This window comes from Panthera onca, chromosome A1, assembly GCF_046562875.1.
Source record: "Panthera onca isolate mPanOnc1 chromosome A1, mPanOnc1 haplotype 2, whole genome shotgun sequence".
Taxonomy (NCBI): Eukaryota; Metazoa; Chordata; class Mammalia; order Carnivora; family Felidae; genus Panthera; species Panthera onca.
Genome location: NC_138339.1, coordinates 53111991 through 53130266, shown reverse-complemented (window position 1 = coordinate 53130266; position 18276 = coordinate 53111991). Strand labels below are relative to the sequence as shown.

General features: G+C 35.9%; 1 protein-coding gene across 2 annotated transcripts in view; it reads right to left on the bottom strand.

The window, feature by feature from the left end:
• GABRG2 (gamma-aminobutyric acid type A receptor subunit gamma2) overlaps positions 1-7926 on the bottom strand; it is a 113163-nt gene extending 105237 nt beyond the window's left edge. Inside the window, exon 1 of one of the 2 annotated variants that reach the window (XM_060634938.2) lies at positions 7349-7926. In XM_060634938.2, coding sequence (XP_060490921.1) covers positions 7349-7455 — 107 coding nt within the window. In that variant the 5' untranslated portion in view covers positions 7456-7926. The remainder of the gene's footprint in view (positions 1-7348) is intronic. The other variant, XM_060634939.2, reaches the window with a different exon arrangement.
• Between the last annotated feature and the right edge of the window lie 10350 nt (positions 7927-18276).

Below are 18276 nucleotides of genomic sequence, written 5' to 3'. Positions count from 1 at the left end.
TGCAATTTCATATCCCCTCCTCCCATGGAGGTACTTGTTCCACTTCTATCTCAAGACAATTAAAAAAGAAGTCACAAAATCCACTCATAGATGTCCACTGTGAGAGAAAACTAAGGAGGGCAATTGCTATCCCTACCCCAAACAGAAAATTGCATACCTGCTTTAATGCTCTCTGAAACAGAGTGGATAGAGAACTCTTAGGTAAATTTGGCCTTTATTCTCTATAATCTGAAGAGTCTAAATGACTAGCCTGATTCTTTCCTGAAGAAGTCTAAAGGTAATAGGCTTGTTTGAATGACCCAATAGTGAATAGAGTTAGAAAGATCTTCACTTCCAGAATCTGACAGGGAGTTTGCTAAGTCTATCAGTTCATATTTTCTTCCTCCCTCACTCCTTCCCTCCTTCCTTCTTCCCTCTCTCTCTCCCTCCCTCTCCTCTCTGCCCTTCCCATGAATGCCAAAACAAATGAATGCCAAAACAAAACAAAATCATCTTGGAATTGTCTTTAAAAACTGTCTATCTGGTGAGATGATGCTAGCAGGGAATCAGGGTGGGTATATTTTGGAGTGGAGCTGAAGGGGTGTCATCCAACATCAGCCATCATATAGTATAACTCATGTCAGGGAATAATGTGATGTTATAGGTCCCCAAAAGTGGGGAGGAGAAAGAGGGTATCTTCATAGAACCCATCCAATCTCCCCATGAAAGAATAATTGAACATTTAGGTATCTGTCACCCAGATAATACTAATTAAGATCTTTCTCCTCCTTTAATTATCTTCTATCTTTCCACTCCAATCTCAAAAAATAGTCAAAAACAGCATAACAAGAGCATAACAAACATAACAGCATAAAAAGCATAACAAAAACAGCATAACAAAAAATAGTCAAAAACAAGCATAACAAGCCAAATCCTAGGTCAAGCCTGATCAAAAGAACAGAAGAAAAAACAAAACAAAACTCACTGGGAGGTTGAAAGATCAATTTAGATGAGAGTTTAATACCTAAAAACAAGATTATTCTAAACTCTAAAATAAAGAGAAAACTTATAGGATTTGTCTTAGATATTGTCCAGGTGTGAGGAAAAGAGATTCAACAGATGAGGTTTGAAGAGAAACACAATTTCTAGGCTGTACATAGCAAGTTCAATAAATCTGTTATTGGGAGGTTCAGGCAAATTTTAAGTATCATCTCCTAAGAGAAGACATGAAATTAAAGATCTACAAAAATCCTTAGGAAAAAAATAATGAAAGACGAAATCAAAACAACTAAACTAAATATTCAAGCAGAAATAATATTACTACTTCAATATCTGGGTATCTATGTTCAATATGTTAATATTTAAGGTTGACATTTTAATCACCTCAATCATACAAGCAACTGCTTAATTAACTTTGGCATATGATAGCTTAATATCAAAGTGCTTAAGCTTCAATTTCCAGAGGAGTATGAACTTACACCTAGAAACTGGGGCTTTATTTTTTTTCTGAGAATTTTTGCATGCACATTCTTTTCTCTGGTCTCATGAGTTTGATAAGGAAAATAATATTTTCTTTGTGAAAGCTGTAGGAAATGAGATATGGAGAAGTTAAGGGACTAGTCTGAGTCTTCTTGAATATTAGTTGTACAGCAGGATTAAAACTCCTCTAATCACATTCTTAGGGCAATAATCCAAACTACACAAGTATAGCCACCCTTTTGCTTTCTAATGGTAAGAAAATACTTGGATTGTTTTGAGATATGAAAGGCCTCTCTAGTTGACTTTACTGGGAGGGTTGTTTGCTATTCATTTCTCCCATATTCTGGAGAATAAATATCCTTTAAAAGAAAATAAAAAACCCTTCTTTAAGTTACACATTAGTGGCTTGGAGTAAAAATAAAATTTAACTCCAAATCATATTAATCCTTATAGTATTGTGATAAGATTGCAAAATATGGTAATAATTCTATATCATTAAAAAATCATTGTATAACTCTATAGATAAAATGCCATGTAAATGCTAAATAAGTAGCACTGGCATTACACTCTCCACCCATTAATAAGGAAAACCATATGAATAGCAAATAAAATAATAGTGGGGAAAACAAGAATACTTTTAAGCAAAGATCCTTTGTAATCATTGAAACCCTGCCATGAACACAAGTTTGGTTGTAGAACCAAAGTCTACTTAGTAAGACCAATATGTACTTGTTCCCCTTCAATTACAAGTATGTGTCATTCCAGGGGCACCTGGGTGGCTCAGTTGGTTGAGTGTCTGACTCTGGCTCAGGTCATGATCTCGCTGTTCATGAGTTCGAGCCCCACATCCGGCTCTGCGCTGACAGCTCAGAGCCTGGAGCCTGCTTCAGATTCTGTGTCTCCCTCTCTCTCTGCCCCTCCCCACTTGTGCTCTGTCTCTCTCTGTCTCTCAAAAATAAACAAATGTTAAAAAAAAACATTTAAAAAAACAAGTATGTGTCATTCCAGCAAAGTCTACTTGTATTTCAACAATGAAAAGCCCGTTTTGGAATGGCTAGGAAACTGTGGCAGTGACAAGGAGCCAGAGCCCTACTAACATATTTACAACAAAGATAAAGTCTCCAAAGTTAGCATTATTTCCCTTCAATTTGAAAAATTCTTTTTTTTTTAAGTTTGTTTATTTTCAGGGGCACCTGGGTGGCTCAGTCAGTTGGGCGTCCGACTTCAGCTCAGGTCATGATCTCACAGTTCGTGAGTTCAAGCCCCAAGTCGGGCTCTGTGCTGACAGCTTAGAGCCTGGAGCCTGCTTAAAATTCTATGTCTCCCTCTCTCTCTGCTCCTCCCCCACTCATGCTCTGTCTCTCTCTCTCCTTCAAAAATAAGTAAAAACATTAAAAAATTTTAAGTCTATATATTTTCAGAGAGACAGAGACAGTGCAAGTGGGGAGGAGCAGGGAGACTGAGAGCGAGAGACAGAGAGAAAGAGAGAATTCCAAACAGGCTCCATGCTACTAGCACTGAGACCAATGTGGGGCTTGAACTCATGAACTGTGAGATCATGACCTGAGCTGAAATCAAAAGTCGGATGTTTAACCAACTGAGCCACCCAGGCACTCCCAACTTGAAAATTTTTTGACATGGAAGCAAATTTCAAGTGTATAGAACAGAGACCTGTATCATTAAGTATTCTGTAGTTCAAATATTTTGAGGAGATTATTCTAAATGAAGTCTAAGATATCAGACAGACATTTATGTAACTATTTAAATTAAAAGCCAATTCTTAAATTCCTGCCTATAAGTCAAATATTTTGTGTAGATGGTGATGGGCAGCTGGATTTTGAGAAATACTGGGTGATCATATTTTTCTTTTTTCTTTTTTTTCCAGGTACATGTTTGCCCCAGGGTAGACTGTTTGAAATTTTACACCTACAACTAAGCAATTAACTATGCTGAGGAAATTATTTTTCTTCTAAATAAAACCAAGTGGAGGATTTAGAAATATAGGAAAGAATAAGGTTGTAGCTAGAGATGAATTCTGTTAACAAACAGGGTTATAGTGAAGAATCACAAGATCCTCTCTACAAGCAGGATCATAGCCTGTTAAAGTTAAAACTATGAAAAAATTGGTTATGGGTCAAAATCTTCAGCAGCTCACCATAAGAGTCACCTGAAGCATTTCTGTTCAGGGAACAGCTAAGAACAGAAAATATTTACAAGTCTTGAACTCAGTTTTCTTCTTTTATAATTCAGTGTGGGGCACCTGAGTGGCTCAGTCAGTTAATCATCCAACTCTTGGTTTCAACTCATGATCTCAAGGTCTGTATAGGTTCAAGCCCCAAGTCAGGCTCTGTGCTGACAGTGTAGAGCCTGCTTGGGATTCTCTCCCTCCTTCTTTCTCTCTCTCTGTCTGTCCCTCCTCTGTTCATGTTCTATCTCTTTCAAAATAAACTCAAAAAAATAAAAAAATAAATTAATAAATGAAATAAAATTCAGTGCTCAAACTTCAAGGTAAGGGTTACATTTAATATCAAAAAGTTAATCAAATTCATGTCTATTCAATCTATCCTTGAAAAAAATTATGTTATAAAAATCTTATTTTATTCTGATAGATATAAAAATATATTTGCTTTTAACACTTATTCCTATTTATTCTAAAAAGTTTCTATTACATTAAAATTTCTATTTCTTTTTTCTTGTTAGGGTATCTTTACTCTGAGGTGAAATGTAGTTACATTGAAAGAGTTTATAAAATTGTAAAATTTGTTTTAAAACCTGTATGTATGAAAAGTTGTACATGGAGTGTATGTAGTTTGTGAATATAATTACACACACATTCACACATGTATGCATATTTTATTTTTTCAGCCAATGTTTACTCACACATGAGTTGGGTTTACTAAAATTATTTCTAGATATTCCTTATCCTTTGTGGTTTATATAATATGCCCAATGTTACAAATGAAAAATTCTGTATATGAATTGACTCATTATGCTCAGTTGAGTAATAAAATAGCATTAATCAAAGCACTTATAAATATTAAATATGGTGATAAATAAACTTCTAGAAATCAGCAAAGTAAATACCACTTTTTTTCAATGTGGGTCTAGGGTACTTATTGAAAGTGAATATTCCTGAGATCCATCCCAGAAATAAAGATTGAGAATCTTTCAGTGTAGGGTTCAGGAATCTCCATTTTGGTAAGTTTTTTAGGTGATTCTTATGACAGCACTATAAACAAGATGCAGGACAGTTTACATAACTCTGAGTTTCAGAAACTAATATTTCCCACACAAGAAGAGATATTAAGTGCTAACATCCTCATCCCAATGCTTTATATCCTCTTTGTTTTCCTTTGGTATAAACACAACGTAATAAATTTAGTCAATTTAATAAGGGGTAAAAACTTATTCTTTGCATGTATATAAATGAAAAAGTCAATTAAATATTTGTTTCTTAAAGTTCCCTTCAACTTTCTAGGTGGTTCTACTGCCACTATTTACCCCCCAAACGTCTTTTAAATTGGCTCCTAAGATCCTACATTTTCCCAGATGCTTTTTTGTCCTCCTTTAGAATCAGCTTTAGACATCAAAGCTTCTATTTCCATCCGGCCCTATTCAGCCACTCAAATGGCTTTTTTTTTTTTTTTTTTATGAGATTGCAGCAAACTAAAACTCTGATCACATTCTCTGCACTAAACTGCAATGACTCCATTCCCTCTCATTACTGAGAAAATATGCAAATCCTCCTATTGGAGAGTTTACATTACACATTATTTACATTATTTAGAGCTATCTAAAAAGCTCATCTACTAAGCAAAGAATTGAAAATTAAAATGTATCACTAAAGTTTTACTTTTTATATAATATTGGAAAAGTCAGAGCTGTGGCAACAAAAAGGCATGTTAAATATGATACTATTATGAAAAATAATAAAATTATATATTTTTCATTAAAATAAGGCTATTGGAGATAAATAAGAATATCTTCATTGATTTAGTTATAAAATTGTTTACTAAGATAGACATGAAGAGGAAGTAAAGACATATTTCCCTATGTCCTGTCTAGATTTCAATCCACAGGTTTCATAAATGGTAACAATATGAGAATGATATTCTATCCATAAGCAACTATCAACTCTTTAATTCCTGAGACAAATTAAGAGCTACACAAAACACTGAACAGAAATATATATGCATAATTTTTAAATAGAAAAAATGATTTTCCAGGATTCCACTCAAATGTATTGCATAGAACAATTTCCAGTGAAAGGTAGTATACACTTCTGAGAAAGCTACCTAATCTTATACTCTTAATGAAAACACATTCTATTTTTATAGTAAAGAACAAAGGTATGAAAAGTGCTGAAAGAATTAAGCAGAACCTGTCTCTGCTTAAAAACTCAAAAAAAAAAAAAAGGCTTTCACTCCTTGTTTTCCCTGTGTCTCTTCTTTATCAGAAATCTTTATCTGCCAATACCTACCCTAGAGAATGGAGGACCAGAGAAGTTAACAAGAAAATTTTGATAAAATAAAATAAAAGTTTAACTCTCATGCCTTTTGTCTTCTTTTGCCACAACTACTACACAAGAGTATCAACTCCCACAAAAACCTTAGGGCAATGACTTGATTTCTTCTATAGCCAGTTTTCTTCTCTTCTTTTTGTGGGGTGCTAGGTGGAGGAAGATAAGAGTAATTCTTCCAGAGCTTTACTTCAAAATGACAGTATAGAGGAAAGTAAGAAATGTAAGTAGTGGACTTCTAACTTGACTTTGGCCCTGGCTAGAAATCCTGAGGGTATGTGTACGTGAGGTCCAGGGGCTATTCAGGTGTGTAGATAAATGATGATCTATAGGTGGAAGAATATTCTCCTGATACTTTTGGTGCAATGAAGTTCAGGAAAATTTGGGTGCAAAGCACTTCAGAGCATATAATTGCTCAGCGTTTTTAGGAATTCATCTTCCCCTTACCCATTTTCCATTTAGTGCAGCAAGGCTTTAAGGTATCAATGCATAACTTCACAATTTTGGCTTAACATTTACTTCGTTCAGCTTATTTTTCAACACTGCAGCAAGACCACCTCTTTTCTAGCCATATATCCTCTATAAATTCATCAACTACATTATCCACCCCATGCCCCAGTCCTCCTCCCACCTCCTGGAGGGTGTAGAGAAATCAGAATAGTCCCACCACCACCACCCCCAGAGGTTTTTAGTGCTCTCTGGCTCCCTTGGCCTTCTGTCTGCACTATAGGGATGTCCTGTATAGAATTAGAGATGTCCTATGGGATTAGATAAGCTTCTTTTCCTTTTGGCCCTAACTGGGACTGCTGTCCCTGGTGCTGAACCATGTCTGCCCATCAGGGAATCTGCTGCTAGGTCAATGGGACTGAAGAGAAAATCTGGCTGACTGATCTTAAGAATGTCCAGGTGCAGGAGCAAGCAATACTTTGGTGTACAGGAACAGAACCCCTCCCTGCCACATACATACATCTCCTGGGTGTGATCCAGGATCCCATTTGCAGTTTTCTGCTCTAGACCCCCCACCCAAAATGCCTCCAACATGGCCTCAATTGCCGGCATGTATCAGTTCAGCCCACCTCCATATCAGATTGCAGTATTATCAAAATGCTACTCCCCAAATACAAAGTCTTCATGACGTTAGCTTTTCTACTCTAAAACAAAACAAATAAAATCAAAAAAATTAAGAAATAAATGAAAGTGACCTTCCTCTTTTCTCCCTCTCTTTTCTGCCCCCCTATTTTCACATTCCCCTCATTTATAACCCTATATCCCAGAACAGTGTTTAAAATCTGGGTGGTCTCCCGATTTCCACATCCCTCCCCCTCCCCCACGTCTCCGGAACAAAACAATGCTGAAAACAGCACATCTTACCCGGGGTAGAGCGATAGCAGGAGCAGAATCCACACCGTCATTTTCTGTGAAAATACAGGAGTCGAGTAGTCTGAGCTTCCTGTGCTCCATATATTTGTCGGACTCATCGCTTTTTTTCCTCCTCTGCCTCTAGCCTCTTGGGTGCAAAAGGATCCCTCCTCTTTGTATTATTATTATGCTTATGATCTGATGGTGGCTCCCCCCACCTGCCTCTAGTAGGTCCCTTCACTGAGATGCTGTGTTGCCATCAGCTCTGGGAATTAATATTCAGGGGGCAGAAATAAGATCAACACAAACGCTTGCAGATACCATCAAAGCGTCAGCTCTGGGAGCGGCTTCCAAGACTAGGGGAATAATGTATTTGAGGCAGGGGGAGGGTACAGGGAGAGACGCACACCGAGACAAATAAGGGAGAGAGATGCGCGCACACTCTACACATACTCCTGCCCCTGACACTTACACATACTCCCCCGGTCCATCGTTTTAGGATTATTTGTTTGCTGTTTTGATTTTTTTCTTTTAGTGAGGGCAGGCAGGGCTAAGGCTGTGTGTGTGTGTGTGTGTGTGTGTGTGTGTGTGTGTGTGTTTAAAAGAAATTTAAAAAAAAATCAAAGAGTCTCTGCGCAATTAACTATCACGCAGATTAACTATGAGGTCAAAGTGGAAGTGATGCACGCTGCTGCAGCACGAATTAACACATGCGTGGTGTCTTCCCAGCGCTTTTAAACTCCTTACTGCACACACAAGCATGCAAAGACTGACTTTCATGGGAACGAGAGATGCTTTAGCAAGCCCCTAAACTATATCACCAGTGACAGAAGGTTTGTCTCATCAGATCTGCCAAGAATCCTTATTAAAATCGTGAAGTCTTAGAAGTCACGGTTACACTGTAGGAGGAGGAGGGGCAGAAGTGGGGGATGGGGGAGGAATGACCGTTTCTCTCTAAATCTCCCTGTAGGGAAACAGATTTGGTGAATTTTCCATTTGAATGAAGGGAGAAAACATTGATAGAATTAAAAGACAAGAAAAAATTCTATGCTCCCCAGGATTCACTCCTCCCTTTTTTGTTCCCCTTCCCCAGTGAAAATGTAAAGACACAAACACTTGAAGGATGAAAATAATTACACTGAGATAGTTGTTTAAGTAAAGAATATAGACCACAAAATAGTGGCTGCTTTTTGAAGAGAGTTGGTCAAAGGGGAAAGGTCAAGAGGACATTTAATAATATAAGGAGATTTCTATTCACTGTGTGGGAATTGCCTTTTTTGTTGTTGTTGTTCTGCTTGGTGACAATCCTGAAAATTTCTGGGGTGGATGAGTCTTGTTAGCATGCTTCCTTCTTGCTTAGAATGTTACCATGGATACTGATACATGGGAGATATCCCTCTGTGCCATCCTAGTTCATCTGCCACAGAGGAAACCCCATTACTCATCATAAGAAAAAAGTGAAAATTGTTTCAAGTTTCCAGTAGAGTCCAGACCACAGCAAAGATGTTTATGAACAGATACAGGTGAAGAGGACTAATAAGATGCCTTGTTGCCATATAGCAGGGAGTCATTTCAAAACCAGTGGCTTTTCTACAGAAAGTCTTCCAGGTGGGGAACTTGAATAAGGAGTCCAGGAGGCAGAGGAATAGAATATTCCAACCACAACCCTAAACTCTGCCCAAGGAAAGCAGAGAGAATTGATAGAAGTTGAGGAAATTCATTCTGACAATGAAGCAAAAAGGGTCTAACAGACACACCTGGAATCCTAAAGGCCTTAAAAATCTGCCTCATTTTATGACATTTAAACAGAATCCAGTCGAAACAATAGTCACAGGAAGCAGGCAAGTGACTTCTTTCTATTGTTATTAAAATAGAGGGAGAAAAATTATAAATCTCTGTCTTTGTAATTTTCTTGTTCCTTGCTATACTGTGAAGAACTTTGGCCCTCTTTATGTTTACATTTATTTACAAAAAGATGCTAGGTTGTTAATAGTTGTATCTTTGTTTTGTTTTAATTTTTGATGTTTATTTGTTTTTGAGAGAGAGAGAGAGAGAGATAGAGCATGAGCAAGGGAGGTATAGAGAGACAGGGAGACACAGAATCCCAAGCAGGCTCCAGGCTCTAAGCTGTCAACACAGAGACTAAAGTGGGAACCAGGTTCGAGCCCAGGAACTATGAGATCATGACCTGAGCCAAAGTGGGACACTTAACTTACTGAGCCACCCAGGCGCCCCAGCTGTATCTCTGTTTTTAATGAAGATATCCTACTGTATGTTTGTAGGCTAAGGCTAGATGCCTACCAAAACCAAGCCAATAAGATAAATGAAAGAAAAGGGCTGTGTTTCTGAATAACTTAAGGGTTGGAAATGATACACATTGAAGTGTTCACACCCCTTCTGAATGGAGTTGCCACTGCTCTGTTCTAGTTAGAGTTGCCAGAGGAAATGGAAATAAAATTATGAGAAATGTTCCCATTTTTAAAACACAAAGGAAGCCACACCAAACATATGTAGGCCATTAGCTTGCAAATATTGTTTATAGCACATGAAAAATTGATGTGACAATTCTGTCTTCTATATTTCCAATTTTGCATCTTAAGGTTTTTTTCTCCTGAGTTTAGTGACAAGCATATTAACCTGAGAGAATGAATGCTATCATATTCCCAAAGTAGTAATTCATATATTGATCCCTTATCAGTATCATAACAGTCTCTGTAAATTCTAATCTATTTTAATAACGGAACACCTTTCAGCATATTAAAAGAATCTGTGAAATTTTACTTTTTTAAAATTTTTTATAGCATTTGTATACAATTTTACCTGTCCTATTCCTGGCTAGGCTTCAGTTTGCCTCTCAGGACCTTTCCTGTCTGGTGAGTACTCTGAAGAAAATTATTTTAATATATTTTCTAAGATTTGCAATACATATTATATTCACTGGTATTTGGAAGACACCTTATCCACTAATTTATTTTTTAATTACCTTTTAGTTACATTTATTCTTGCCCATTTTTAAGAAAATATGTTTATAACACATATTTAAATAACCATTATTTGGTAATTATGATGCTTATACTTTCATTGTAAATAATATATGTATACCTATGCAAATATGCATTTATATTAAAATTTTAAAATTGTTATAAAACAGAAAAAAAAACTACTACCTGATTCTGTCATCTAAGCAAGCCATTGTCAATATGTTTGAGATTCTTTTTGCAGTTTAACTTTTTCTGAATAAAGTTTTATTTTTACTAATAACTTGACATTATTATTATTATTATTATTATTATTATTATTATTATCAAAAGTGAATTATGAGGTCAAAACTTGGACCAGTTTGGTTGTTGATAGCAAATCTCTTAACACTTGGGAAATCAAAGTATATTACTGCAGTTCTAGTCCTGGTAATGTAGAAATTGGCTAGCCATCCTGCATGCTAAAAATTGTAAGTAGTGGACAAAATATTAAACAAACTGTGTAAAGTACTAGAAAGTTACCAAAGCAAGGAGAAAGTGTTGAACATCTGACCACAGAAAGATGAAACTGAATTGGATGAGATGTACAATTATGTGGCTTGTCCACAGAGGGCGGTTAAAGGATGACCAACTTGTCCCTATTAGCCACCAATTTGCCTGATTTGAGCATGGGAGGTCCCACATTCCAGGAAAACCCTCAACCCCAGAAAGGATGGCTAGAATCAGAAGGCAGCAATCTTATTAGTTTGAGTTTCCAAAGAAGGACATGGGGATGCATGAGCTGCTCAAGCTGAGGGGGAAATCACAGAAAAAAAAAATAACAGAGAAGTAAGAGTCAAAATCTGTAAGCAAACTTCCCTTACATGTTTGTTTTGGGGTGAAAGACACCAAAAATCCTGGAAAAAAGTTAAAAACAGAAAGACTTAAAAAGCTAAGCCAGTATTTCAGCTGCCACTCAGTGCAGGAGAGACTGAGTTTGGAATTTCAATCCACCAAGTTAGAGGATCATAATAAATACATCACACTTTTCTTAAAAACCCTAGAAGGACCATGACCCTTCTCTGCTGTAGGAACAGGATTTGTTCTAAGCCTAAGGACAAAACTGAAACTAACCTGAAAACAATATAGAACTAATCCTGCCCAAGATGAAGGCCATTTGTCAATAATTTAACTCCTAATAAAACAAAAATCAACATTCTTCAGAGGACTATTAAAAATCAGAATGTTGATAACATAGAAATTGTATTGATACATAGTAAAATTGTTTGATTCATGATAAAAAAATAAAGACATTCTAAGTCTTATACATACAGGATAATAGGACACATATTTTTTAAAAATAGCATTCAATATAAACAAAACCTGAGATGTAATTTGCAAATAAGGGATATTCAGTCAACTAATTTTATCATGATAGTTATGTGGTCAGTGAGTGTACAGGAGGGACTCTCAGTAAAGAAATAGAAACTACTTTAAAAAATAGAAAATTCTAGACCAAAATGTATAATACCTGAAAGGTATGGGTTTTAATAACAGATTGACAATTGCAGAATGGAAGCAATAATCAGTAGAATTAAAAATAGATCAATAAAAATTATCTGACATAAAAATCACAGAAAAAAATATTGAAAAAAATTTAAAAGAGCTACTAAAATCTGTGTGACAGTCTCAAGCCTCCTAATAAGCTATCGTAGAAGGAGAAGAAAGTAAAGCAGAAACATAAAGTAGTAATAGCCAAAAGATTTCCCAAAATTGGTAATAAAAAATTTATTATAGATCCAAGAAGCTCAGTGGACTCCAAGCAGAGTAAACATAATGAAAAGTACCCCTGGGAACTTTATAATCACACATATAAAATCTAAAGATTAAATGAATATTTTGAAAATATTCAGAGAACAGTGAAACACTTTAATTGCTAGAGGTTAACACTGCAATGATGGTTGACTGATCAAAACAGTTTGGGGCAGGAAACAGTGGGTGACATCTTTAAAGTGCTGAAAAAAAAGTATATATAGAATTCTATATCCAGTAAATGGATCCTTCAAAAGTGAACCCCCCATAAAAAAAAGACATTTTCAAATAAATGAAAGGTGAGAGAATTTGTCACCAGCAGAGCTGCGACAGCATTAATAAAGTAAATTCTTCAGGCTGAGGGAAAGTGATACCATATAGAAACCCAGATCTACACAAGTGAAGAGCGTTGAAAATGGTTAATATGTGAGAAAAAAAAAAAACACATACCTTATTGTGTTTCATGTAAAAGAGACCTTTTTCTTTCTTTCTTTTTGTTTATTTTTATTTATTTTCAGAGAGAGTACTTGTGCACACTGGGGAGGGGCAGAGAAAGAGAGAGGGAGAAAAAGTCCCAGGCACTGACTGTGAAGCCCAATGCAGGGCTCATACTCACGAATGGTGAGATCATGACCTGAGCTGAAACCAAGAGTTGGTTGCTTAACTGACTGAGCCATCCAGGCACCCCAAGAGACCAGAATTTTAATGCAAATATTATAACAGTTCATTCTGGAGTTAATAACACATATGTGTATAATAGTACAAAGTATCTCAGAGATGGGGTTAAGTAAATTACACTGTTCCAAGTTTCTTCCATTTCATGAAGTGACATAATAGCAACTATAAATAGACTGATAGGTTAAAGATGAATACGGCAACCCTTAAAGCACCCCTGGAAATACTACAAAAGGATATAGCTAAAAATCATTAGAGAAATTAAAACCAAATACTAAAAAATAATTCATGAATGCAAAAGAAGGCAGAAAATTACAGAATGGGGAGGAAATAACAAGATAAGGAGAATACAAATAGCAAAATGCTGGCTGAAAATAGATATAAATACAAGGAGTATTAGAAGATATAAAGTGCTATTTATTATAATGACAAAAAGATGGATTCATAAAGAAGACATAAAAATTAGAAAATTTTACACACCTGATAATAGAGCTAAAAATAAAATGAAGCAATGACTGACAGGAGAAATAGATCTATCCCACAGTCCTAGTTGGCAATATTAAAAGTCTTCTGACTTCACAATTATCCAACAGTATGCTCAATAATTATAGAGTAAATTAACCAATGTGCATAACTATGAAATATTCATTAAAACAACCTCAGTAAATTTCAAAATTTTGAAAGCTTATAGTATATATTCTCTTACAACAAAAGAATTCAATTGGAAAACAATAATAGAAAAGTTCCAAAAACTGTGACAATTGAACAATATATGTCTAAATAATTCATAGAGCAAAGAGGAAACCACATTTGCTTCAAAACACATGAAAATACAACATATCAAAATTTGTTTTGTGGAGCTAAAGCAGGATATGGAGAAAATTTGTAATTGTATATATATAGAAAAGAAGAAAAATTAAAATTAATTATCTAAGCTTCTGGCTTCAGTAGCTAGCAAAAAGAATCAATTAATGAGTTCTACATATACATATTCATTTGACTTTCAACAAAGATAAGCCATTTTAAAGGGGACGGATTAATATTTTGAACCAATAATGTTGGAAAAATGGGTAAATTTTATCTTATAATTATTATTTTTTAAGTAGGGCTCCACACCCATCATAGGGCTTAAACCTAATGACCTTGAGATTAAGAGTTATGGTCTATTGACTGTGCCAGCCAGGTTGCCTCCAGATGGATAAGTTTTTTTTCAAATAATCTTTGCCTTTTATTCTATCATACTTGCAAAAGCTAAAAATTATGGTCTTTAGAAAGACTATCTTCATGACTTTGGGGTAGGAAAAATTTCTTAGAGAAGGTATAAAAATTATTAAACATATGACATTGATAAGTTGAACTTCATAAAAATCAAATTTTCTGTTTATCTAAAGATTCCACTAGAAAAAAATAAAAAGAAAGAAAGAAAAAGAAAAGTCAAGTCACATACAGGGAGAAAATATTCCCAATGAAAATATCCAACAAAGAGCTCGTATCCAGTATACATAAAGAAATCCTACATCTTGGGGCACCTGGGTGGCTCAGTTGGCTAAGTGTCCAACTCCTGATTTCAGCTCAGGCCATGATCTCACTGCTCATGAGATACAGTCCCATGTGGGGCTCTGTGCTGATGGCACGGAGCAAGCTCAGGATCCTCTCTTTCTTTCTGTCTGCCACTCCCCTGCTTGTGCTGTCTCTCTTAAATTACATAAATAAACATTTAGAAAAAAAAAAAAGAAAGAAATCTGGGGCACCTGGGTGGCTCAATCTGGTAAACAGCTGACATTAGCTGAAGTCATGATCTCATGGGTTGAGTTCAAGTCACCCCCACCCCCCACCTTGAGCTCTGTCCTGCTAGCCCAAAGCCTGGAGCCTGTTTCAGATTCTGTGTTTCCATCTCTTTCCCCTCTCCTGCTTGCTCTCTCATCCAATCTCTCTCTCTGTCTCTCTCTCTCTGTCTCTCTCTCTCTTTCTCTCTCAACCTCTCTCTCTCTCAATCTGTCTCAAAAGTAAGATGAAAACGTTAAAAAAAAAAAGAAATTCTACATCTTATGAATGAAAATACAAATAACCTAATAAAAATGGTCAAAATACTTGAATAGGCATTTAATGAAAAAATTGTATGTGTATCTAATGAGACATGAAAAGTTTCTCATTGTCAGTACTCATTAACCAAATATGAATTGAAACCACAATGATTTTTTTCATATTAACAAAACCGGCAATGCCAAAATTTTAGAAGGTGGAGAGCAACCAAAACTCATTCTTTTTCTGGTGAAAATGTAAAATGGTACAACAATTTTAGCAGTTTCTTACATATGGTAAACTTCTGCTTACCATATGACCAAGTGATTCTACATCAAGATATTTTATCAAATAAAAATAAAAATGTATGTCCCCCCAAAAGCCCTATACAAGAATTGTGTTGAAGATTTATTAGATGTGGAACAATCTAAATATAATCAACAGAAGAATGAATAATCAGATTCCATGCCATATTTAAAAAATGGAAAAAAAAATTTCTTAGCAATAATCTTAAAAGCCACTTACTCACATGCACATATATATAAACACGTATCTATATCTATCTATCTATCTATCTATCCATATATACATACATACACCCACACACACACACATACACACAGGGACTCCTGGGTGGCTCAATTGGTTGAGTGCCCTACTCTTGATTTCAGCTCAGGTCATGATCTCAGGGTCATGAGACTGAGCCCTGCATCAGGCTCTGCACTAAGGATGGAGCCTGCTTAAGACTCTCTCCTTCTCCCTTTGCCCTTCCCCTGCTTGTACTCTCTCTCTCCCCTCCCAAAAAAATAAAAATAAATAAATAAAATATATATACACACATACATATATACATTCAGTAACATAGTTGAGTCTCAAAAATATGTTAAGCAAAAGAAGCCAGGACTAAATAAATAAATAAATAAATAAACAAACATTCCAGTTATATGATCTTCAGAGTCAGCAAAATAAGTCTATATGACTAAAATCAGAACAAAGTTTGACTATAATAAGTGCTAATTGAGGCACAGGAGAGATTTCTGGGATAAAGGAAATATTCTATATCTTGATTAGGAAGGTTAGTAGACAGGTTTATCTACTGATAAAATTTATGAAATTCACACTTAAAACCTAAGCATTTCACTATATGTTAATTTCACTTTAATTTTAAAATTTTATGGATAAAATAAGTAGTATCCTTATCAAAAGGCATAATTTTTATCAGGAACTGTGCTGTGTGACATTGGTTGATCTTCCTAAAAAAACCACAAGGCAGGAACTATTACCATTGCAGTGTTCCACAACAGAAGATTAAAGTTTAGGGAGGTTCAATTATTTGCCTTTAATAACACACAGACTGGTTATACAGTCCATGGCAGAGCAAATATTAAACCCAGGCAATCTGATTTAAGAAACTGAACTCTTAAGCACGATTGCATGCAGTTTCTGAGTGACATGATGGCAGTTTAAAAAGCGACAGTTTTTATGGGCTTCTCTAAAACTTGAGAAGCATTATGTTGTAATACAGAAAGCATAGAGTCCAGAGTCAGGAATCTTGGTTCTATCAACTGTGACGTTAGGAAATTCACTTCATTTCTCTAGGACTTATTTTCTCATCAATAAAATACAGGATGATACGTGTGGTATAGATGGATCTTTTCAGTTCTAACATTCAGCAACCTATGGTTCCAATAGCATTTTGAGGGTAGTGGCGTGGAAGGAGTATCTATAGTTCCTCCAAATAGATTTATCTCCCTCAATTACAGCATGACATTCACAGGGTCGATGTCTATGTTCTTGCATTAAAAAAAAAAAAAGTTTGGCTTTATTATCTCAATCTCAGTCTCCTTCTGTCTCCTGGGAAACTCAAAGTACCTCAATGCTCAGGGTACTAGACAAGCCACATTCTGAGGAAGAGTCTATGTCCCCATAGTTGAATTTGGACTGACCTTGAATTTGCTTTGTCCAATAGAATGTACAGATGTGTGAGTTCTGCAGTCTGAGCCTCAAAGGGCATCTCCACTTTTATCTTCATCTCCTTGGAATGCTCTTGCCATCACATAAAAACATCAGTTCTCCATGACAACAGGGCATTTGCTTGCTTGATTTTCAGTGCACTTTATCCAGCACCTAGAAGAGAACCAGGAACATGGTATGTGTTCAATGAGTATCTGCTAAAATCTAAAAGTTGAATCTTATAAAGCATGCTCCAGAAATGAGTCCATTTACATTTGTAATAACAATGCATAAATGCTAAGAATGCCAAGTTGGCCATTCTTTCAAAATCACAGCATATAATTTTTTTTTTTTAATATCAAAACTATGGTCTGAAAATTACAAGCATTCTCAACATATACTTACCATGGCACACCATGTAAGCACTTGATCAATGCTGTGAATTACCTTGTAATGATTCTCAGATGTTCTAGGCAATCATGACACAGTAAAGCAGACTTTTCCCAGGCTAATGTCTCTCATTGCTAATTATGGGCCTCCCAGGGATTTTCTTTTAGACTCTGGAGTCACAAGAGTGCCATTGAGTGTGGCAATGTTAGTGGATAGGACTGGTGGGGCAGACAGACCTGAAGCTGTATACAGTTTGAACTCCCTGTTACTGGCTCTAGAATCAAGTACCCCATACAAGAGGATTTTAAACCACAGGGGAAAATAAGGACAAATAAAAATAACAGCAAATAATTATAATGATAATTTATGGCATTCTTCAAATCAGTTTAATTTCATTCTTTTTGTTGTTGTTGTTCAGTTGAAAGGTCAACCAGCTTTTAAATGATTGATTTCATTTTTTAAAAGATTTTAATTTTCAAATTAAAATTTTTTAATTTAAAAATTAATTTTAATATTAAAACTTTCTAATTTTTAAAATTAATTAATTCTTAAAATTAAAATTAAATCCTTTGGTAGGGGTGCCTGTGTGGCTCAGACAGTTAAGTGTCTGACTCATGATTTTGGCTCAGGTCACAATCTCATGGATTGTGACTTCGAGCCCAACATTGGGCTCTGCACTGACAGCATGGAGCCTGCTTGGGTTTTCTGTCTTCGTCTCTCTCTGCCTCTCCATGCTTGTGCTCTCTCTCTCTTTCAAAAATAAATAAAGATTTTTTAAAAAAGGAGATTTTTAATTTTTTCTCTTTTTTTTTTCTTTTTTTAATGTTTATTTATTTTGGGGAGAGAAAGAGAGACAGAACATGAGCAGGGGAGGGGCAAAGAGAGGGAGACACAGAATCTGAAGCAGGCTCCAGGCTCTGAGCTGTCAGCACAGAGCCTGACACGGGCCTGGAACCCACCAACTGTGAGATCGTGACCTGAGCCGAAGTCGGATGCTTTACCTACTGAGCCACCCAGGTGCCCCTAATTTCTTTAATGTTTAGTTACTTTTGAGAGACAGAGACAGAGTACAAGTTGGGGAGGGGCAGAGAGAGGGAGGTACAGAATCTGAAGCAGGCTCCAGGCTCTGAG